At 47.1% G+C, this 24434-nt stretch overlaps 2 protein-coding genes across 11 annotated transcripts in view; one reads left to right on the forward strand and one right to left on the reverse strand.

Annotated features, from left to right (window-relative positions):
• LOC139061236 (uncharacterized) overlaps nt 1-24434 on the reverse strand; it is a 170778-nt gene that overhangs the window by 109201 nt on the left and 37143 nt on the right. The window lies entirely within an intron of this gene.
• On the forward strand, nt 18670-21120 carry LOC139046934 (piggyBac transposable element-derived protein 4-like). Its single transcript, XM_070520867.1, has one exon. It carries the CDS (start codon nt 19298-19300, stop codon nt 20918-20920), a length of 1623 nt encoding a protein of 540 aa, XP_070376968.1. The 5' UTR covers nt 18670-19297; the 3' UTR covers nt 20921-21120.

The following is a 24434-nucleotide window of genomic DNA, read 5'->3' on the forward strand; positions in this document are numbered from 1 at the left end:
ATTGCCAGAGATCACCAGCGCATACAGAATGCTCAGCGCAAGTCAAATGACAGGACAAAACATGCCAGGCAGAAAAGATGAGCTGCTACACGAGCTAAAGGAGGCTCTAATGCATCTCACGAGGGACCCAGCTATGAACCTGGTGCATATTAGGTCTCTATGTGGTGTTTTGAACATGTTTCGCTAGGTCTGATAACGTTTCTCTCAAAACAAGATTTTTTTCTCCAGCTCATGTCACTGAAATTTTCATAACCATTTTCTGGGTGTGTATTTTGAACTGAAATTCTATATGCTCATTTCCAACATATATACCTGCGCAATGAACCAGAATAAAAGAAAATGATGCAATACTTTTGAATTCAGAGAAGAGGCCAAGGAGTGCGGATGTGTTCATGTCGGCTCCCGCTTTTTTAAATGTTTTCGCAGATTTTTTTCTTTGATTAGCTACCTAAAGTTCTCACCAAACGATTCGTGAAGTTCTCCGGAATCTGTGGACACCTCGTTTTCAGGTGGGACTTTCCATTTTCCTGGGAACCGTGCCTTTTTGTCCACCCACCACGTCGCTGCTGCGCTAAGCCTAGCTCGCCGGTCAATAGGCCGCCGACTGCGCTGGCTGCGCCTTGGCGGCGTGTCGCACCTTGGCACGTGCCGTTTACATCTCCCACCAGTATGAGCCCGCACACCCGTCTTCACTATGGATATTCAGGTTGCCGGCCAGGATATTTCACCGGAATAAGTGACCGCCCAGTCTGGCTGGTTCACTGCCTGATCCCACTGCTCAAAACGCGACACAGACAATTCAGCCCCGACCGTTGAATCATCTCAAGCCCCAATTAACCAGCCCCGCTCTCGGGCAAGGCAGCCCGTTAAAGTTTAAGTTTTGAAGGCGGGCCACATGCCACCGCTTCCGACGGAGAATATCAAGATTGTAATCCACCCTAAGAACGCCCTTCATATAGCCAAGATTGACAGTCCCATGGTGACCGCAGCTATTCTGAGGCTTTCCTTTCGAGGAACCCGTATGGGTTTCCTTTGTAGCAATTGCTAAGAATGAGTGGATGTCTGATTTTCCCTTTATTGAGAGAGTGACTCCATCTGCCAGAACTGTTACCGTCGATTCAAGGAATAGAGATAATATGCACGCAAAGTCAACCAAAACATTCTAAGAATTCCGCCCTGGGGAAGGAATCGCAGAAAATTTTAACTCCAGTGTCAGCCTTACCTCCGAAATCTCGCCCCTAAAGCCACCGAGCACTCTAAAAAAATGCCTCAGACTTTCCTATGCAAAGCGAAAGCAGGAAGAGGTGGCAAGAGCTATGGTGATGAAAATCCGATCAGGGATACAGGCAGCATATAATATCCCAGAGACTTCGCGTGCGTCACACGAAAAGTGTGCGAAATGCAGCAGCTGGGAAGACAACCTACATGCTGCCTAGAATAGGTGTACGTCCTTTCAAGAGCGTTACCAGCTGCTGACACTGCTACCACACAACCTAATCGCGAAATATGTGCAGGAAGTTATTCCAGAGGCAACGAGGTACGTTATCCAAAAATCAAAGAAGATGGTGGATGAAGAAGGCGTGTGGTCAACACAGGAGAGATATACAAGATGTAAACTACAACACGAAGACATTACCACCGTTTTGTAATATTACACCATGGATGAATTCGATTGCTCTAGACAGACACTGAACAAAAAGGATGTTGTGAGCATCGAAAAGAAGGGAGAGAAGGAATGGGTACCTAAACGCTTCATGACGAGGTCCTTGCGAGAAGCATTCCGCCTTACAAGCAAGCTCACCCTCCCTCCCAGGTCGACCTCACAAAATTCACATCCTTACGTACTAAGTGGGTGAAATGCTCGCCACAGTGGCAAGTGTGAGTTTGCACGCGCTGTGCAAACTTTCAATTGTGCCTTGTGGGACTGCAGAACACCTCCAGAAGGTCGCTTTCTCCTGATGATATGCAGAGACTCTGTGTATGCCAGGAACCTACTGCATCATGTTTCCTCAGGAATTGTGAGCACTGTCCACAAGATGGCATTTTCACTTTGGAAAATTTTGAAATGAGCAGCGAGGACGAGGTGTTGATTGCTTCATGGGAATACAGTGAGCTAGTTAAAAAAACTCTGACCGCTTCATCATTTATGAGAGAATTTCTAAGAATGACCATGAAATGGATTCCCCACAACTATATCAGATCTGCGCAAGCAAAAGCAATACATAAAGAAAAACACAGCTGCGAGAGAGGTGCAATAGTTTTGCATTTTGATTTCGCCAAAAGCTGGACAGTTGTGCTTCCAGACGCAGTACAAGCGTACCATTGGCAGAAAAAGCAGGTCACCATGTTTACCTGCATTGTCACGTCAAGAAAATCGACTCGGAACTGCGCCATTATTTCTGACAATATGTCTCGTGATTCAGCTCATGCATGCTTGGCTCTGTCGAAAATCAAAGCACACCTCGAAGACAACGCGCCAATCTACACCAAGATAACATATATGAGCGGGGCTCCCGCTCCCGCTCCCGAACGGGGCTCCCGCTCACTTCAAAAATAAATATTAGTTTCATGAGCTACAACGCAGTGAATATCAAGAGACGAAATGGATGTTTTTGGCCACTGGACATGGCAAAAATGCTTGTGACGGCGTTGGTGGGCTTGTGAAACATAGAGCATCACGCCACAACTTGCGGAAGCCTGCAAGTGAGGCCATACAAACAGACAGCGGCTTCGTGAACGCAATTCAAAGAACGCTAAAGAACATCACCATTCTGGAGCTCCCACAAAGGGAGCTTGCAGACATTCGCGAAATGAAGATGGAAGAATGGAAAACTGCAAAGAAAGTGCCTGGAGTTCAGACGCTCCACATGTGGAAGTACGTTCAATCAAATGAAGGCAGTGCATCCTACATGGCCTCCACCGCTGCTTCGGAAAGGAAAAGACTGTGATCTGGTTTGTGCTTCGGGCTGGAAAACATACTGTGCGCATACCGAAGTCAACTGCCGCCATTTATTTCTTGTTATGATTTTCTTAATTGCAATCTGCACATAAAGCGGCATACCCTTTGTAAATTGCGTCCCGATTAAAACTCCTGCTGATTAAAAACCTTGCAGACAAATTGTCCCTCTCAGAAGACGACGTTTTGTCTCCTGACAGCACCCTGTAGAACCACTGAACACAGAGGTAAACAGATGCAGGTACGGAAACGTCGGCTTCAGAAACACATTAATATTAATTTTTACATATATAAATTTTTCTAAGCACCGGGAAATGATCGAATATTTTTAAAGAATCGATTACATACCAATGAACCTTAGGACAATAAATTAGAGAATACAAAAAACGTTTGACCGCCACCAGCCAGTTCTTGAGGTATGGCTAGAGCAGTGCGGCTTTGCATGGTCCGGTGTGCTTCAACTGGCATGGACCGGGGGAATCCGAATCTCCAATTACATACAATAAAGCATTGCGAGGGCCGTTGACCATGGCTAGAGCAGTGCGGCTTTGCGCTCTCCGGTGTGCTTCTAGAGGCATGAACCGGGGGAATCTGACTGTCTAAATGAACAAAGAACATTGCGTTGGCCGTTGATCATGCTGACGCAATGTGATTTCTGCCCAGTGCTCTAAATGTCAACGTGAGGAAATTTAACAAAGCATGGGTAAATGGCAGAAGTGACCATGACTCCCTTGAGGAAGGTTCGCCTTGCGACCCCTCGAATTCAGCAAAAATGGGCCAACGCGGCCAATTTAAAATAACCCCCAGGTAAGTATGAGGTCTAGGAGAGGAGCTAGGCCTCTTCAAAGTGCCCTACGGCTTGGCGGGCGAGCAGACCGACCCATCTCTCCGGCCAAGATCCGAGGGTCAGAGGTTCAAATCCAGCAATTTTTTTTTTTAAATCCAGCAATTTCATTTCAATTTTTTCCCCTTTTTTTCCCTTTTTCATTCTTTCCCCTACATATCACAGCCGCAACCGTCCGCACGGGACTCTACAATTTCCTATTAAACATTTTCATTCTTTTAATCAACTTATCGCAACCATAGACGTCCGCACAGAGACCTTTCAATTCTCCTGAGACACACTTGTTTTTCTTTGCCTCTCCTGCTTATTAAAGTGTTGTCTCTTATGGCAACAAACATCCTAGTCAAAGAATACCCATTATCCCCAGCTGGGTGCCATGTATGCGGATCACCAAAACGCACATGAATCGCCTTAGAACGGCACTACAGCCAGCAGCACGGTTTTTCCATCAAATGGAAATGTTCTATCTGTGGGTTAACTAAAGCAACCTCTAGAGGAATAGCCTCTCACTATTGGCATTGTGGGCAGTCTACAGCTCTGAGGCGGGCCAACGAGCCGCTGCCGTCCGGGTCCGACTCCAAACAGGCTAGCGGAACGGATGATGCAGCCCTCACCAATGGCTCCGCCTCAGGGCCAGGCACAAGCGAAATCTCAAAACATTCAGAATCAACTATCATCCTAAATGATCCGTCTAAAACAAATGACTGCACTAGATGCACAAGCTCCCTCACTTCAGGGGTCTATCTAGAGGCCCATTATATGAAAGCACATAACCTCAGGGTGGTATGGCAGTGTACAGCTTGTCACACAGCTCAATACCAAACCTCCCATTCCACTTCGTCGCACTTCGCCAGGTGCCGAAAGAGGACTCGTAACGACAATTCACCGGATGGCCAATCCAGCCTTCATCTAAGAAATCTGGGGTGCGATCTTGTACGCGTTCCAAACTCGAACGGAGGCGGTCCGTTCTTTCCGTCGCGAAATTGGCGGTCCGTTCCGTTGCGTTTGTCCGATAGCAGACAAGACGGAATGATTGACAGCAGATATCACTTCAAAATTGACGTCATGGCGTTCTTCACCTTTCAAACTGACCAACCATGTGCAGCTCGGTGGAACGGACCGCCTCCGTTCTATTTTGGAACGCGTACAAGATCGCACCCCTGAAGGACAATTGCAGTCCCGTGGGCTTACTACACCCGTCTACATCTAAAATCACTAGTAAAGAAACTCCTCCCTTAATAACCGAAATTCGGCCTACCCCTCGCAATTTCGGCTCAAAGACATATAAGTCACCCCCAAGTAGCCCCCCGAAATCAGGCATTAAATCACCCCACCATTGGGACGTAAAAGAAATCCGCCGAGTCGCGTCAGTCAAGCTTCAGCTGGGGAGCTCTGCCTCCAATTATGGAACTAGCCTGTGGATCCCTGGGAGGTCAACATGGGAGATCGCCTCTCTAGTCGCCTCGGCTAAGTACAAAGACATCAAAGCCGAGGTTAAGAGCGAACTAGACGTCGCGGAGGGCAGCGGCGACAACGAGTGGACCGGGCTCGTTCCACCTTTTGGCGGGTCACGACCACGATCGAAAGGCAGGAGGACACCCAAGGCGGCTTTGCAGTCACTCCAACTGCATCCTTCCTTGTCCTCCTCTTCTTCCGGTGAGGGTGAGCCAACGCCCGCCCCTGAGAGGAAGCCAACTCCACCGCCAGGTCCCTCCTCGGAGGTAGACTGCCCTGCCGGCGATGCTGGGGTGCCACCAGGGACTAGTGAGTGCACATTGGAGCTGGAGTTAACACGTACTGGGCCGATGGGCGAGTCTGGCCTGACTCCGCCGGGGTATGGCACAAAGCATCGGCACTTGCCACCCTCTGCTGGGAGGGGAGAGCTTGGCAGCCGTTGGCTCACGCCCCGGCCACAGTCACCCACCACACCGGAACCCCGATCCGGCTTCACGGGGGGAGGAGATCCAGTGGCACTTGAGGAGAACTGCACTCCCGTGCGGAAATGCCCAGCTACATCAGGGCAGACGCCGCCTGCTTCTCCTGCCATCCCCGCCCAAACCCCGGGTCCTCCTGATGCCCTGCCTAACGCCGACACGATAGCTGCGCTCCCCCAGGGTTCCATCTCCGTCTCTCCTGCGCATGCGGATGGCAATGTTCCTCGGGGGGGGAGACGAACCAAGGAAGGCAGAGATCCTCCGCGGTGCCTGCAGCCAGCTCCTATCAGAGATGGACGGAACCGCATATGAGAATTTTGGCGCAGGCCGAGGTGAGGCTACCGCCTGGAGAGCGGCTTATCAACGCCGCCCTTGCCGCAATCTACCCATCATGATCAGCGGAATCGATCAAGGGCCTCCGCAGGCAGGGCACATATCGCGAGATATTGGCCCAGGAGTCAACCCAGCTGCCTGCGCCAAATGTCCCTCAGTTTACGCCTGACGCGCCGCTACCCAAAAACAAAATTCCGATTAACTTAATCCCTACTAAAGACTAGGCCCACACGACTTTGCTTTCCTTCGGGCTAGACGACGTTGGCATGGCGGCCAACCTGGTTGAGTATCCATTGACTATGTTGGACTTAGGAAATCTTTACGAGTTCTTCGGGGTGCGCTCGCGACCTGCGAGGAGGCGGAATGGTGATAGCAGGCAACAGATGGCAGAGTCCCCTCTGCAGAGGCGACCCGGAAACGCTCGCGGTGTACAAGCAGCGCTTATTTAAAGAACATCAACGCTTGTACGCCTTGAGTCCGAAAGTATTGCTTGAAGAGCTTATACTAGACACAGGAAAAGTGGAGCCAATCACCCTGGAGGCAATCCATTCCGCGTACGATCCCATATTCAACAGCGAATCACCTACGGTAAGTGAAGTAGGAATCAAAAGTAGCTTGCCATCAGAGTGCCCCCAGTTTTCCTTAGAGGAGCTTAATGATGCATTGAAGGGAATGGGGACGGCACCGGCTCCGGGGCCAGACAGCCTGTCAGTGAGAGAGCTGCGCAAGCTCCCGGCAGAGGTCCTGGCACTAGTTATGAACAAATGGCCCACACACCACCACCTGCCTGATGAGCTCCGTTTGTCACGGACAGTGTTCATACCGAAGTGCCCGGATGCTGCCTCCGCCTCGGACCTGAGGATCGTATAACCATTTCCTCAGTGCTCATCCGACTTTACTCGCGCCTGCTGCTGGCTAGGCTGCAACAGCTTTACATGTTTCATCCGCTTCAGGGCGGTTTTTCTAAGACCGGACAGCACAGTCGAACCTCCTACTGTTACGGGGCACCATGAAACACGCCAAACGATTCAACCGTCACTTCTATGCGGCTTCATTGGATTTAAGGAAAGCCTTTGATTCCGTCAGCCATCAGGCGCTCCTCACCTCTCTAAGGGAGTGCGGGGCGCATGATGACTACGTGAAGTCAATCGCAGACCAGTACGCTGGTCGGTTTATTACTTACTCCTACAGGGGCCACACGGATGGGACGCGAGTCCTCGTGCGGAGAGGGATCAAGCAGGGCGACCCCCCCCCCCTCCGTTTTTGTTCGACCTAACGCTTGATCCTCTTCTGCATGAGCTAATTCATCAGGGTTTGGCTATAACATAGAAGGTTCGACTGTGGCCGCAATGGCATATGCGGACGATATCATTCTAGTGGCCTCAAGCCTCGAGGAACTGACAAGGAACCTGGAGGTAGCACAGCATCATTTCAAAAAAACTGGATTAAACATCAACCCAAAAAAGATGCAGTACTTTGGATGGAGATACGAGGCTCACCGCCTCAAATGGTTTGATTATGACATCCCCCAGCTTCGGCTGGGATACACCATGGTCATCCCAAAGAGCCGGAACGAGCCCATTAGATATCTCGGCGTTGACTTCTTCGTCAACAAGCCACCAAGGACTTCAATTAACTTAATTCAGAAAGAATTGGACCTAATCAATTCGGACAAATTGAAGCCCTTTCAAAAATTACACTGCATCTCTTCTTTACTGGTGCCAAAATTGCTACATGCTACCTCCAGCTCCCTCTCAGTAATGCCTATTGCTTCTGCACTAGACAAAAGCATTAGGCAGGAAGTAAAACAAATCCTCCACCTTCCGCATTCTTTTCCTGATTTCCTTATTCATGCCCTTCATCCAGCAGGGGGCCTGGGCGTCATGGAGCTTTCTCGCGTTTCGGCCGAAAACCAAATAAAGTCCTTCGCGAGGCTTCAGCGTCTAGGCTCTCCTATCGTGCACGCGGTCCTGGGGGGCACACTAGACAGTTCCCAACGAACTCTAGAGGACAGAATCGGGGTCTTGTTGGGAATCGTCGAAAGTTCATCCCTGGATAAGGCCCTACGGGCCACTAGGAAGACACACCTGGAGGACGTAAGATCCAAATGCACCAACAAAAGCCTTTTTGCTTTTGAGAATGATCCACTTGGGAATAGGTTAGTTAGTTAGTTAAATGGGGTTTAATGGCGCAAAAGCAGCTAAGGCTATGCTGCGCCAAACACGAGGTGTTCTAAAATACAGTTTATAAAGTGAAAGACTGTGTTAATAATCTATATTTTATGTAAAAATCCAGTGTCGTCTAAAAATTTACGGACGTCACAAAATGGGACTAGTGGATCATCGCCTAAAATTAGAGCAGGGTGTAACGGTATGTGTTGTTCATATAATTTGTGCAAGAGTGCTCGTCTGTGTGTTTCAATCTGCGTACATGTGAGTAATATGTGCATAACTGTTAGTGGTTGTTGACATTTCTCGCATGTTGGTGTGTCTTCTTTCCTAAGTAGGTAATTGTGTGTGATGTGTGTGTGCCCGATGCGTAGTCGGCACAAAACTACTTCGATGAACCGCTCCTGATGACAGCATGACTTCCACTCGCGAACTATGGGTTTCGTGAGACGTAGCTTGTTGTCGGCACAACGGTCCCATTCGCGTTGCCATTTTACCGTGAAGGCTTTTCTAATTGCACGGATGCTATCATTATATGGGAGTTTCGTGTTTGTAATATCTTTGTGCGCTGCCATCAATGCACATCTATCAGCTGCTTCGTTACCTGGTATCCCAACATGGCTTGGGACCCAGCAGAAACGAATTGACCTCCCGTATTCGTTAAGTACCAACATGTTTAAGATGTCTCCTATCAGGGGTTCACACTCAGATTTCAATTGTAGAGCCTTCAGTGAGCTTAAAGAGTCAGTGTATATGACTGCATGTTTGTGTTTATCAGTTACAATCTTTTTAACAGCAACCCAGATAGCGTAAACTTCAGCCGTGAACACACAAGCGTGTTGTGGTAATCGAATACTTGTTTCCCAATTTTCCGCTACAACCCCCACACCCACGTGATCTTTTGTTTTAGAGCCATCAGTGTAATATTGCATGTTATTTTGATATTTGTCCTGAAGTGCACGGAATTCTTGTGTAATGTGTTCGCGTGGGGTGTCTCTCTTCTTTAGATGTGTTAACGTCCAATCACATAGGTGTGTGAAATCGTACCACGGGGCCAACCGTTGTGGTTTCTTGGCAACCTGTAGGACTTCGTGGGGAATGTCATAATCCCGACAGTATTGCTCATACCGCAGGACAAGTGGCCTAATCGTGTTCGGTTTATTTGTGTAGTGTAAGCGTGTGTTGCATTGTGTGAGGATGTTGTGGCATATGTGTTCTGGTGATGACTGAATTCTGAGTACGTAGGAAAAAGTGAGGAATGCTCTGCGCTGTTGTAAAGAGGGTTCATCACACTCGACGTATAAACTTGGAATAGGTGAAGTTCGGTAGGCACCACTTGCCAGTCGCAGTCCTAGGTTATGTACCGGATCCAGTCTTTGTATGTAGGACTGTCTGGCTGAGCCGTAAACAACGGAGCCGTAGTCTAAAAGGCTACGCACAAGAGACCGGTAAACACGTAAAAGGCACGTTCGGTCAGAACCCCAGTGCTTATGCGACAAAATTTTAAGGACATTTAGAGCTTTATTTGCTTTAACCTTTAGTGCTTTTATGTGAGTTAGAAAGTTAAGTTTGGAGTCAAAGGTTACCCCTAAAAACTTATGGTCTTGTTTCACCGGCAGTATGGTGTCGTTCAGTTTTAAGACTGGATCACTGTGTAGCCCTCGTTTCTGAGAGAAGACAACAGTAACTGTTTTTTGCGTGGAGAAGCGGAAACCATTTTTGTTAGCCCATTGTGTAAGTTTGTTTATTGTTATTTGAAGCTGCCTTTCACAGGATGTCAAATTTGAAGCACGGCAAGCCACTTGGAGATCGTCTACGTAAACGGAGTGCATAAGAGACGACGGTATAATCTTATTAACTGAATTCATCTTTACTATAAACAGCGTCGTGCTGAGAACACAGCCTTGCGGAACGCCATTTTCCTGCGTAAATGTATTAGAATGAACTGTACCCAGACGTACCTGAAATGTTCTATTAGACATGAAATCAGTTAGGCATTGAAGCATTTTACCACGGATGCCGAGGTCAGCCAAGTCTCTTAAAATTCCGTATCTCCATGTGGTATCATAGGCTTTTTCTAAATCGAAGAAAACTGCAAGACAGTGTTGTTTGTGTAAAAATGCATGTCGGATTTCATGTTCAAGACGGACAAGATGGTCAGTAGTTGAACATCCCTTTCTATATCCACACTGGTGAGGGTCTATGAGGTTTCTTGATTCCAAAATAAATGAGAGTCTGATATTGATAATGCTTTCATATGATTTTGCCAAACAGCTCGTGAGGGCAATGGGTCTGTAGCTGCTCGCGGATGTTGGGGATTTACCGGCTTTTAGAAATGGGACTACTATAGCTTTTTTCCACTCTTCGGGCATTATACCTGATTCCCAGATTATGTTGAAAAATTTAAGGAGAGCTTCCACAGATGCCTGGGAAAGATGAGCCAGCATGGCGTAGTGAATACGGTCATGTCCTGGCGCTGTGTTTTTTCCTGCAGAAAGGACCCTGTTTATTTCTTGTTGTGTGAGGGGGGAATTGTACGGTTCGTTTGATGCCCCAGTAGTGGGCAGCCTTTGTTTTTCAGCAGACTGTTTGTACTGTAGGAATTCCTTTGTATAATTTGCTGAACTGGATACACCACGGAAATGTTCGCCAAGTATATCTGCCTGTTCTTGTAGTGTTGTCTGTGTGTCTGGACTTGTAAGTAACGGTATTGTGTAAGATGAGTAATCTCCCCGAAACTTTCCTACCTGTTCCCACATGCGTTTAGACGTGACTGAACTGCTTATGGACGATACGTATTTTTTCCACGATGATTTCTCTGCCTGCCTTCTGATAAATCGTGCTTTGGCTTTGGCCTGCTTAAAGCGTAAGAGGTTGGTGTAGGTGGGGTGTCTTCGTAACATGCCCCAGGCCCTATTTTGAAGCTTTTTTGCTTCTGTGCACTCGGGAGTCCACCAGGGGTAGATTTTTTTGTGCAGACGGTTGGATGTTTGTGGTATGGACTTTTCTGCCGCTGAAATTAAAACCGCAGTGAACTTTTCATTGATTTCATTTACACTAAGTTCGTTTGAAAAGACTTCTTCGAGTTTTGCGTGTTTCATAAAAAGCGGCCAGTCGGCAAGATGTACTTTCCAGCGACGTGGCTTGGAGTTTAGGGTAGGTAATGGGGATGTTAGCTTGATAAAAGCCGGCAAATGATCGCTTCCATATGAAGTGTCATGGACTTCCCACTTAAAATCACTAAAGACAGATGGTGAGCAGAAGGCTAAATCGAGACAACTAAATTTGCGTGAGCTTGGTGAAAAATACGTTGGTGAACCCGAGTTTAAAAGACATATGCTGTTAGACAAAATAAAATCTTCGATTACTTGCCCTCTTTGGTCTGTTCTATCGCTGCCCCAGAGGGTACAATGGGCATTAAAATCTCCTACTAAAACAAAAGGCTCCGGTAACTGGTGTATTAGATTTTCCAATTGTCTAGTAGTAAAATGTGTGTGGGGTGGTATGTAAAGTGAACAGATGGTGATGGTTTTATGGGATAGAACGGTGACGGCAACAGCCTCGAAAGAGGTATTAAGCTGAACATTTCGTGTAGGAGTGCCGCCCTGGACGACTATGGCGACTCCTCCTGACAGACGGCTAGAGTGTTCGCGGTCCTTTCGGACAACGGTAAAACCTTTAAGGATTTGACTGTTCTTGGGGCCTAGGTTTGTTTCTTGAAGGCAGAATGCTATTGGTGATAATTTATTTATGATGTCTTTGATGTCACCTAGATTGTGAATGAGGCCTCTGCAGTTCCAATGAATGATAAAAGCCATCTTATTGGAATTGGGAAAGAAATACTTTTGTGTGTGAGCTTATAAATTGTAGGTGACATCTATTTAAAAACCTGGTTACTATTATGAAGGGCGGTAACCGCTCAGGTTACCTTTCCCTTTCTCACAGAAGTTAAAATATGTTTATCCTTCTGTGTGCGCTCCAAGGAGCGCGGGTCTTTTGGCGTCAATGACGCCGGGATTTTTGGATCGACGTCCATTGCCTTTTCCGAGGCACTGGACGATCGAGAGCCAGGCGCCGAGACGCGCGTCTCGGGCCGTGGGGTACGCTTCAACTTCGGGCCCTGCGGCACTGTTGTCTGCGGGCCCGTATGCGTTGCTGGTGGAGCAGCACTGGCTGCAGCCACCAAGGGGGCGGTTGGGGTTTCTACAGGTGTACCGGATGTGGACCCTGTAGATTCCTGAGACCGGTGTGGCGCTGCCCCCTGTCGCGTCACACTGGCATAGCTTACTTGAGGTAAGTGCGCTAACCTTTTCCTCGCTTCATGAAATGAAATCTTTTCCTTCACAGTTATTGCAATTATTTCTTTTTCTCTTTTCCAGCAAGGGCAGCTCCGCGAGTAAGCTGGATGATCGCCCTTGCAATTGACACATTGTGCGGGAGCATTGCAGTTGTCCGATGGATGGTCGTTGGCGCTACACTTTGCACACGTCTCCTTTCCTCTGCATGATTGTGATGCGTGTCCGAACCTTTGGCACTTGAAGCACCGCCTCGGGTTCGGTATGTATGGTCGGACGTTGATTTTCAGGTAGCCTGCGTCGAGTGAACTTGGCACAGTACTGGAGCCAAATGTAAGTATTACGTGTTTTGTAGGGATCTGTTGGTCGTTTCGTCGAAGTGTTATCCTTTGTACCTTGATTACATGTTGCTCCTGGAATCCCTCAAGGAGCTCTTCGTCGCTGAGGTTCATGAAATCTTCTTCTGATATTACTCCTCTGCTGGTGTTGAGCGAGCGATGTGGGGAAATTGTGACATTAGTGTCACCGATGCTTTTGAGTTCACTGAGTTTTTCGACTTGTTCTTTCTTTGTCAGTTCGAGGAGAAGGTCTCCACTTGCCATCTTTGATGCTTTGTAGCCTGATCCGATCGCATTTGATAGGCATTTAGATACTATGAAAGGTGATAATTTTCTAATAGTTGTGTTGCCTTCACTGTGAAGGACATGGAACTTTGGGAAGGTGTCATAGTTTGGTTTTAATTGGAATTGAAATGTTGCTTCGGTGCGCCCTCGCTTTGGAGGGCGATCTTGGAGGGGGGGAAAAGCGTTTGCCATGTAAAGACTGGAAAATTCGGCGGCGATGGTGGCCACCCACCACCGAGCCCAACAAGGGGACGCTACAAGGTTGAAAGAGAACCTGCAGACGCCAGCCATGCATCGCCGCTATAACCTAATATATATATACCCAAGGCAGGATATATTACACACGGTTAACCCTTGCCGCCAGGAAATACAGAAGTAATAAGAAGTGAAGAGAAGACAGGAAAGATGTAAAAGTGGGAGATAAAGACGAAGATTCGAGAGGAAGAGATAGGAAGAGGCGACTGCCGATTTCCCCCGGGTGGGTCAGTCCGGGGGAGCCGTCTACGTGAAGCCGAGGCCAAAGGGGTGTGTTGCCGCCGCCGAGGGGCCGTAAAGGTCCAAACACCCGGCATTGGCTCAACCCCCAGGATCCCCTTTTCCCCGGACACGGCTAAGCCGCGCACGGCTACACGCGGGAGGGTCCAACCCTCGTGTGCTCGGGTACGTGGTGTCGCAACACACCAAACGCCTGCTTACGCAGACGCCCCTGCGGGGTGGGAATAGGTGGCTCAGACCTGACTCAAGGTTCATGAGTGATGGAGACCGCATAAAAGCCCTGCGGCTGCGCTCCAACCTATTCCCAATGCGGACACTCTCCAATCGGCTTAGTAATGATGATTCGGCCAAGCTTTGCAGAAGGTGCCACAAGGCACAAGAAACAACATTCCACATCCTCCAGATGTGCGAGTCCGTCCACGAGCTGCGTTGCTCACAGCATAACTTCATTAGTAATGCCATTAGTAGCAAGCTTAAAAACCATCATAGGGTGCAGCTTAGCGCCCCCTGCACCGTAGCGTTCGTTTCAAAAAGTGCAGCAAAGGTGCAGCGCTGGTTCAGGAATTTTCAGAACCTGCTGTGCCCGTGGTGCCGCGTTGGTGCATGCGTGGTTCACGAGCTTCCACACTTGAGAGCCGACCACCGCATACGATGTCAGCGAACGACTTGCCGACGCTGTCTGTACTTGTAGACGGGGTGCAAACTCAGGTTACCCCTGTAGTCGACGAGGATGGGAGTCGCATTCCCTTCGGCGATGGATTTGCCTACAGAATGCCAGGTATGTTAACCCTTTTTAGACACATGGGGTCAATTTCTTGTTGTAAGCTCCTTCAATTAAGCTGTCAGCGCCTGTAAATATGGTGAACACGATGTCTTCGTTGTTTAGCTATAGCAGTGCGCCTGTTTGTCAATATGCCAGTACTGAAGTGTACGAAATGCGTTATTCTGATCCCGAAATTTATCGCGCTTTGTTTCCCGTGCAACAAAGGCGGAGGGAATAGTAAGTACATAGTAACGTGCGTAAAAATTAAAAATGTTGGCTGCGATAAAAGAAAAGAAAGAAGACGTTAACATTTATTTGTTGCATTGCATACAACAAACTCGTATGCCAATCGAGAAAACAATTGAAGTAACTGCTGCATTCTGACACCCTCACCGATTTGTCACATATGTAGTGAAGATAAGACCATAGAACATTTTTTAAAGTTCTTGTCGACGATTTATTAGCTTAAGTAAACGAACCCTACAAATATCACTCCGCCTTCTTGGGATTTAACTGTTCAAAATGTACTATCTTTGAGTGCTCCTACACTTCAGCATAGCGACGGGAAGGTTAGCACTGCCAAGATTTTCTTTTAGGATCAATGAGATTTCAACTCTGAAAACAAAATTTTAAGCCTCCTTTTCATTCACTAAAATTGAATTTGAACTGTTTTATTATAATCATGGTAGAATTTTCAATTTCGTAAAATCATGCAGGCTCTACAATCCTTGTATATTATAATTACTTAGCTATTATGAAATTGACTTATTTTACACTTTCCTATAAACTACCCAATTCTTGGCCAATCCCCCAGAGTGGATATGTGCCACTAGGTCACAAGAATCTACATGTACATCTACGTCTGAGTGTGTAGGTTGACAAGTCGCTCCTCTTTACTGCTGAGCCCGCATGTGAAGTTTCGAATACGTTAGTCCAGAGTAGATGCATACCTACAATTCAATGCGGTACTATTTTCTGTCACAGATGGAATGGTCATCACGGTGATATTTCAAGAATGTGACACTAACGCGTCACCTGCCATGGAGGCAACGCCTGCGGACCTTGGCGTCACACTGATGGAGGAGCGATCCAGATCCCCCGAGGCTGAACTTTGGAGTGCTCGGAGGACCCGGTTCCTCATTTTGAAATATAAAGAGCTGAATCCTCTCGTCGGGAAAAAAGGCGGCCTTAGGCAAGTTTCATTTACTTTCTCATTGACTTGTTTACAAAAAGTTTAATTTCAACTTTGTTTGCTTTGGCACTTGTGAGCATACTTCAGCAGCTTTTGATGTGCTAGAATTGCCAAATTTTAATCCATTACTTTTTTTTTTTCACAGGACAAAAAAGGTCATGTGGCAAGAAATTGCTCGTATGATCAATACAGAGTTCTCAGTTGTGATGACTAAGCTGCAGGTGCAGAATAAATGGAAGAGCCTTGGACGCTCATATAAGAAGACAAAAACAAAAAACAATTCATCCGGGCCCTCGACGGCTTTGTGTGAATATGAAGAGCGAGTGCTGTCGACTATTGCATACAGTCTCGGGCTTTTGTATTTGCAACTAATTCTTTTCTTCTTTCATAGAGAGCTAAGTCATGTTCTTGAAAAAGAACACCACATCACACCTACAGTGCTGATGAAGCCTGGTGCAACAATTGAGAAAGACAGCAGGTGCAGTTGCCTCATTTTGACAGAAGTTTAGTTATCCCCCTTAATCCTGCACATTGTTTTTCAGCATGTCTCCCGGCGCTGATGACGGCACTGACACGGAGTCAGAATTGTGAATTGTCAATGGGCAAACCCCTGCCAAGGCCTGCATCAGCTGCAGTTGTGAATGCACACCCTAAGGATGCCTTGCGAAGAAAAAAGGACAGCACATCATTGAATGCCCTTTTAAGAGAATTTAAGAAGGCAAAGGAAGAGCGGGCTGAACGCTTTGATAGGAAAATGGCTTTGTTAGAGCGGCTGGTTACAGCTGTTGAGAAAGTTGCCACAACGGCTCCTGAATAAAAATTTTCAAAAAAAAGAAAATGTGTGTGTGTGTGTGTTGTCTATTATCACCACGCAACACAAGACAACCATACAAAGTAGCCTGGGGCTTGCAGGCCCCAAATGTCTCGCTTCTTTATCTTTTACAAACATTGTCTCAAAGTATATTTGCAGCATTACACATAGTGAAGCAAAACTTATCTGCATAAGTACTGCTAGCAGCACAAGGATATGCAATTCTGTGTTTTAGCACTGCTTTTCGGCAACTGCCTTTCGCAGGCACTCACTGTAGCCTGCCACACTGCGGTCAACAACATTGCCACTGTCCTCATCGTTTCCGACTTCCTCCAAATCCGGGAGTTCCTGCAGCTCTTCGAAGAAATCTCTCTCCTCATTGCATAAGTTGTGCAGGACGCATGCGCCCATGATTATAAGGCAGCACTGCTTGATGATGGCTGCGTCCACCAAGTACAGCCTGAGAAATCGCTGCTTGAGTATACCAAGTGTCACCTCAATGGCAACTCGCTGCTGGGAATGGCACGTGTTATATTTCCTTTTCCAGGAGAAGAAGCTCCGCTGCGTATCCTTGTAAGGCGTCATAAGCCATGGTAGCAACGGATAGGCTGAATCCCCCAAGATGTAACCATTGCTGCATTTGGTTGCTGCAGCTTCAAAAAAGGGGCTTTCGCGGAGCACCCTGGCGTCGTGCGCCGAGCTGGGAAATCCAATTAGCACATCTATGAACCTATTCTCATGGTTGCATATGCCTTGCAGGATCAAAGAAGGAAACTTTTTCCGGTTGAAGTACGAGTGCGGGAAGTACGAGTGCTGTTGCTGGTCCGGCCACGCGATCACTTCTTCACTCATGCTATGTAAAAGGTTGAGCACCCTCTCAATGCGTACATGCACAGATGACTCTGTAACATCAAATCTGTCTGCAATTGAGCTGCACTGGCTCCCAAGATAGCTCAAAACGATGAGACACGTTTTTTCGGCACTGATTCGCGCGCGCCCTCCACAAGCTTCTGGGAAGAACGGTGACGCTTGATAGCGGTCTGCAAGACAGTTAAAGGTCTCGTGTGACAGTCGGAAGAGCCGCTTAAACTCAAACTCAAAATAGCTCGACAGTGAGGCCAGTAAGGTTCTTGACCAGAAAACACCTGTATCCGACAAACATAGAAAAAAAAAATGAATTTCAGATCAGAGGTTCAGTTGTTTTCAGTTCCCGTAACTGCCACACTTTGCTACCTCAAAGATCAGGCCGGTCACACACGTGATCTGGACTTCGCTTCAGCAGGACCCACAAATGAATTCATGCGAATGATACAGAGGTGGTTTACAATAATGGACATCAGCAACTGCCAGCAACACATCCACTGCAACAACGCCGACGCCCGCCAGTTAACAGATGCAGATGATCATCGATTAGAATGGCTCGAGATTGTTTTTCTTGCTTACATCGAAGACCTCAGGAAGGAAAGTGCAGCTGGCAGCTTTTTAAGCAAGGAAACATACCACGCTCTCGTTTTTGCGACCACGTCAAATGTGCAGTGCATTCTTCACTTGCTGACTGTGAAGAAGTTCCAGTTTGTGCTCGCATGCATAATGTCGAGTGACCCGATAGAATCCATGTTTGGCTTTCTGCGCCAAAGCTCCGGTAGCAATGATATACCTGACGTGAAGAGCACGATATGCGGGCTGGAAAAAATGCTGTAGATAGGCATCGTTGCTGTCTCTGACCAGCGCAACGTTCAGAGCTCGACATCATTCGCCGCAAAGCAGCTGCGGCCAATTCAATACAGCCCCACCATGCTTGCCACCGGTAACAAGTTTCTCGACCAGGCAGTGAACAACTTAAAGAAGCAGCGCACAACGTTGACACCACGCATAACAAGTCCGGATGAGGCCAGCGTCACCATGGTTGGAGGTTTCATAGTGAGAGCTGCAAGTGAAAGCATTGTCTGCTCGAACTGCATCACCCTACTGCAGGGTGACAAAGGCAACACACCTCTCCTTGGATTCATTGCCCACCCAGATCGGGGCAAGCTCTTCTACCCGAGCCAGGAACTCGTAAAGCTGTTGATTGGTCTTCGGAAGCTTGTAGACCACGTGCTTCCCCACAGAAAATATTTCACAAAACACTTGGAGGTTTGCATTGAGAGAAGTGTGGCAGCGCTCATAGAACTTAATGTTCTCAGCTGTGGCAACACAGACAGCGACCATCGCAAGGTTCTCCTGCAGCTAAAAAGTTCATGAAGCCACTGTTAACCCTTTGTGGGACAGTGGGACACATACGTCCCACATAGTGCTCCACTCTAAAGGGCTCGTACGAAGCAGAAGGAAACCGGAATCATTCTTGTGATGTGCTACCACCTATTGAGAGGTTTCAGTACTTCTTTTAAATATAGTTTCAGCAGCCTCCACTAGATGAGGCAGTGAGTCCAGAACTTGAAACTTCGTTCTTTTTTTCTGATGCATTGGAAGTTTTCGACTATATGCGATCCGGCAGAAAAGAAAATCAACATGCCTGGTAAGTAATTCCTTTTTTCTGCATTCAGAGAAACAACCCTGGATTAAAATCAGCTCTTGTTTCTGAGATTTGAGCTTACATATAATGAGATAAATGCAAATTTTCAATACCATGCTGAAAAAAGTTGCACATTTTGCTAAGCCTAATGGCAGAATTTTGAGCGGTAATTTTCGAATTATTTGATCTAGAACTTGTCGTTGCTTTCTAATGCAGGCTAGCGATTTCTATCACAAGAAGAAGCTCTCGAGCTCTATTTTAGCATAACGGACGATCCGGACTCCAATGATTCGGATGGGGAAAGCACAGACGAGAATGTCATTCCCGAGCTTGCGCCTCATTGTACAGATGAGGATGCCAGTGCAGATGAAATGGCTGCGTCAACGAGCAGACAGGCAAAACGCAAGGCAACCTATACAAAAAAGAAAACAAAGAGGCGGAAAAGATCGCTAGACCTGTGCGACAACATCGTGGAAAATGAGGAAGAAACGCCGGGCACATGGGGTTGTGACGAGCCAGACCATGTTCTGCAAGTCCCAAAAACATGGGATCCTGAGATGTCACAAAAGTTGCCATCCAAACCGATTGAAGCTTTTTCACTCTACTTCGACGACGAAGTAATGCAGCTCCTTGTAGAGGAAACAAACCGCTTTGCAGAACAGAAAAACCGGCGAAAATGGAAAACGATCACGTTAGATGAGCTTCGGGCTTTCTTCGGCATTCTGATTCTCATGAGTGTAAACCCGAGACATCAGCTGTACCTTTACTGGAGCAGCGATAACTTTTTCAATGCACCAGAAATCTCAAAAGTCATGTCGTTCAAGCGATTCCAATCCATCATGAATTGCCTGCATTTGAGTGACAACACGAAAGAAAAAAAAAGAGGCGAAGATGGATATGACCGGCTGGCAAGAGTACGCCCTCTCATCGATGCTCTGAACAAACGTTTTCAGAAAGAGTACACGCCATCGGCTCATCAAGCTATAGATGAGAGTATGATCCTATTCAAAGGAAGATCGTCTCTGAAGCAATACATGCCAATGAAGCCCATCAAACGCAGCTACAAGGTGTGGTGCCGGGCCGATTCAGAAACCGGCTACCTGATTGCGTTTCAGGTGTATGAAGGAAAAAATGCGAAGCGTCCTGCCAACCAAGCACTTGGAGAGTACGTCGTATTGTCTCTGGTAGAAGGCGTTGAGCCTGGCACGCAACTCTACTTTGACAATTTCTTCACTTCCACTCGCCTCATGGAGGACCTTGCACAGAAAGGAATTCTTGCTGTTGGTACAGTCCGGACAAACAGGAAGGATCTGCCTGATGAATTGAAAATGGACAACAAACTCCAGAAAGGAGAATATATCTGGCGATCAAAAGGAAGCATTGTTGCATATCAGTGGCGTGACACAAAAAATGTGCATGCTTTATCGAATTTTCACCACCCAAAGGACACAGAAGAAGTTGTCCGCAAGCTTGCAAATGGGTCTTCGGTTTCCGTCCAGTGTCCAAAGGCTATATCCGACTACAACACTTGGATGGGAGGAGTCGACAAATTCGACCAAAAGCGCAATGCATACCGAGCTGACAGGAGGTCCAAAAAGTCCTGGTACAGAATATTTTATTTCTTGCTCGATGCAGCCATCGTCAACGCGTTCATTCAAGTAAATGCTGTGAATCCAATGACCTACTTATGGTTTCGATTGGTTCTTGGACGGGAACTCATCAATGGCCAGACATTCAGAACCACCGGGAGCAGGAAGCCGTTCAGAATGAACAAGGAGGGTAGAAAAAATGGCCACAAAATGGTTGGCGTATCGGATGAAGTTCGGTTCATGGGAAGAGAGCACAACCCTGTGAAAGTGGAAAATAGGCGCAGATGCCGTTGGTGTTCCACGAGGGGGAAAGAAGTGCGAACAAGTTTCTTGTGCAAGGCATGCTCAGTCCCGCTTTGTGTGACCTGTTTTGGACCATTCCATGAAGTGGTTAGTCAGAACTAACCTAGTGTGGCACCCGTGTAGGTCAATGGGATAAATACGTCCCACATTTCATTTTCCCATTTAGTGTCAATGGGACAAATGCGTCCCACATTTTTTTCTTTAACTATACATAATAAAACTGTGAAATTTGTTTAGAATCATTTCTGTACACCTCATTTTCAAGTGTAATAAAAAATTTTTTATAATTCTTGCAAAAAATATATGTTGTCCCACAAAGGGTTAACCAACTATGCCGTCAGCACTAGTGACAGGAATGCGATTGTTAAGTTCCTTGACCATAAACCTCTGTCCCGCAAGGTGCTTAAATTGTAATTAAGGGAGTGTGACTGCGGTGGCTGCATTTCAATGGAGGCGATATGCAAAAACGTCCGTGTGCTTGCGTTGTAGTGCACGTTAAAGAACTTCAGGTGGTCAAAACTAATCCGGAGCCCTCCCCTCCGCGTGCCTCAGTATCAGAACTGGTTTTGGCACATAAAACCCCAGAAAGAAGATGGACCCTTCATTAGGCACACACCAAGCTCAAGTGAATTGCTTTCATGTTGTTGTTGAACTTGCCTTGAGTATACCAGAATTTTCAGCAGAATTACATGAGACTAATAATACTGCGAAAAGCGACATGCAAGGAAGAGAGCGTGTACATGTGAAATGAACTGCTGCAGGCTTCTTGTTAGTTACTTGTGAACGCTACTTAGACCTAGTGAAGCAATTGCGATAACTGCAAGAAACTAAAATTTCATCCAATGTGGCCAGAGCACAACCAGTTTGTTCAAGCACAAGTGAACAGACATGTCACGATGTCCCCCCGTGTCGCTGCGCTTTCCAAGCAGCAGCCGCCACCGCCGCTACCGCCACGACACCACACCACCCCCGCCCCCTTGGCAGAGATAGGGAAGTAGGTGGTGCCATCTCTTGACAACCGACCGGAACTCAAGGCGCAACGGCTACGATGGGAAAGCGAGCGACGAAGCACGCATCTTTCTAGAGGAGGCGTTGAACGTGGTTTGGACGTAGTCTAGTGCGCCAAAGCAACGCGACGATGGCTGGTGGTCGGCGGAAGTTCGCGATAGCTCATGCTTTCGGGAAAAAACGCAAGCGATGTTCTAGGATACCCCAAGTGGTGTCGGATGAATTGGCAGTGACGGCGACCAGCAAAGCGGCATACGCCAGCGAGCGAACGGCAGCTACTGAAGCTATGGCCAGCAACACGTCGAGGGCAACGTGCATCGACGCGCTTCTCATCACAGAAGCTGAACGAGTGGCAATCGAACGTCGCACGGAGGAGGAACGACAGAAGCTGTCTTCGTTATCAGCTACCCACCAAAAGCAGTCACTTATCGGAGATTTCCCCGGAAGCGGCGGCGAGCGGGACCGCGTTTACGATTCTAAGCCTAGCGGCTCTAAATCACCTGCTTCGGTAAGCGAAATGCGAATTCTGCCGTGGCCCTTTGAACGTGTTAAAGGGTGACCGGGAATATGGAGTGGCCGTGGAACTAGTGGTGAACTGTGCCATTTGCGGCGACATAAGCACTGGATGGAGCTCGCTAAGAACAGGTGAGAATACGACCTGCAACCCTTTTGAGGTGAATTTGCTCACGGCTCAAGCTGTTATGAGCACAGGCAACTGACAGACCGTACTCAATGATATTTGCGCGGCTCTGAATATTTCCTCTCGTGGCATACATACCAAAACATACCAAGACTATGTAAAAAGTAAGATGAACCCTGCCACCCTGAACGCATCTGCGGGTGTTACGACCAAGTGCGCGGCAGCTGTGAAGTCTATCTATTCTGAACTGAGCTTTGGGAATTCTGGAAACGTAGCAGTTTCGTTTGACAGGACTTGGCTGACTCGTGGACACCTGTCACACATTTGTGTGGGAACTGTTATTAAAATTTTTTCTGGCTATGTGCTGGACTTTCAATTTCTGTCCAACGTCTGCCTGGGACGTGAGCTCAGCCCCAAGGATGATGACCCTGAGTATAGTGAATGGCAAGTTCAACATAAGCCAAAAAAAAAACAAAACACTTCGAGCAAGCCGGGCCAAATGGAGGTAGAGGCTGCGAAAATTCTGTTTGGTCGCCATCACACAACTATGTTCTGTGAAGGTGATAGCCGCGCTTTCAACAGCCCCCAGGAGGAGAAAGTATATGGCTACATGGCAATTTCGAAGGAGGATTGCGTAAATCATGAGCACAAACGGATGGGTGCTGCGCTCCAAAACCTCCTGCAGAAAAATAAGGGAGAAGGTAGGCCAAGCCTTGGTGGCAAAGGGAAGCTCACAGGCGACCTTGTGGCAAAGCTCACATATTATTATGACTGGGCACTCAAGGAACACCAAGGGCATATTTATGAGATGGAGAATGCTGATCTTGCCACTTATTACCATGCGACTTCCACCGATGCAAAGCCAAATCATTCATGGTGCCCAAAGGTTGAATCATGGTGCACATACAAGGCTGTGGCAAGGCAGCAAGCTCCACCTAAGCATCGCTACAACCTTCCTGAATATGTTACCGAAGCCCTCCTGCCAGTGTATACTCACCTCTCTGACCGAAAGTTGAACTGCTGTCAGAGAAGGAAAGCTCAAAATGCAATGAGAGCCTCCATTCAGTAATCTGGTCACTTGTGCCTAAAAGCAAACATGCCTCGCTTTTCACAGTGGAAACTGCTGTTGCTGAAGCAATCACCAGGTTCAATGCTGGGAAGAAACATGCTTCTGAGGCCATCTTGAAGGAGCTACATTTGAGCCAAGGTAGTGCAGCAGTTCAAAGATGTACTGAAAAAGACCAGCACTGGCTAGTGGCGTCTGACAAGAAGCACGCCAGAGCAGAAAAGTTCATGCATGCCATAATGAAGCGCATAGAAGAGAGCGATGGTGATTATGTGCCTGGTGGCTTCTAGCACAAGGTGGACTTGAATTTCTTGCTTTAATTGCTAAGAATAAATCTAGATCATGTCCTGGAACTTCAAGAAAGTTGTATCCATCCATCCATGTCCTGGAACCTTGTTTTGCGTTTTCTCAATAGCTGCATTTCTCCTATGACACGTGCTGTTGCTCACAGTATTTTTTGATGTAATAGTGCGATTTCAATTATTCTTGTTGCATTCAAAAGCTTACGAGTTTCTACACACAATAAAACTAATAAAATATGATATCCCTTATGGTGGAATTTTTCATGTGGCAATACAACAGGTAAGAATTTTGAGCTTCATAACCACCACATTAGGTATGGCAATAAATTTTGTAACAATATAGCTAAAATTACAGTGATGGTCTAATTGTGATCTCTGATTATTCTAGAATGTGTACATATAAATTTTTCTATGTTCAAAAGTTGGGCAAATTGATTTTCAGAAGGTATTATCTCAAAAACGACTTAAAATTTTTAAAAATACATTGCGTATATGCTTTTAGCAGGCTAAAGTACACCTTGCCTGAAAATTTCATTTGTATATGACAAAAATTTAAAAAAAAAATCAAACACCAGTGTCTCCCCTTCAGTGTCGTCTACA

Source organism: Dermacentor albipictus, chromosome 6 (genome assembly GCF_038994185.2).
Source record: "Dermacentor albipictus isolate Rhodes 1998 colony chromosome 6, USDA_Dalb.pri_finalv2, whole genome shotgun sequence".
Classification (NCBI taxonomy): domain Eukaryota; kingdom Metazoa; phylum Arthropoda; class Arachnida; order Ixodida; family Ixodidae; genus Dermacentor; species Dermacentor albipictus.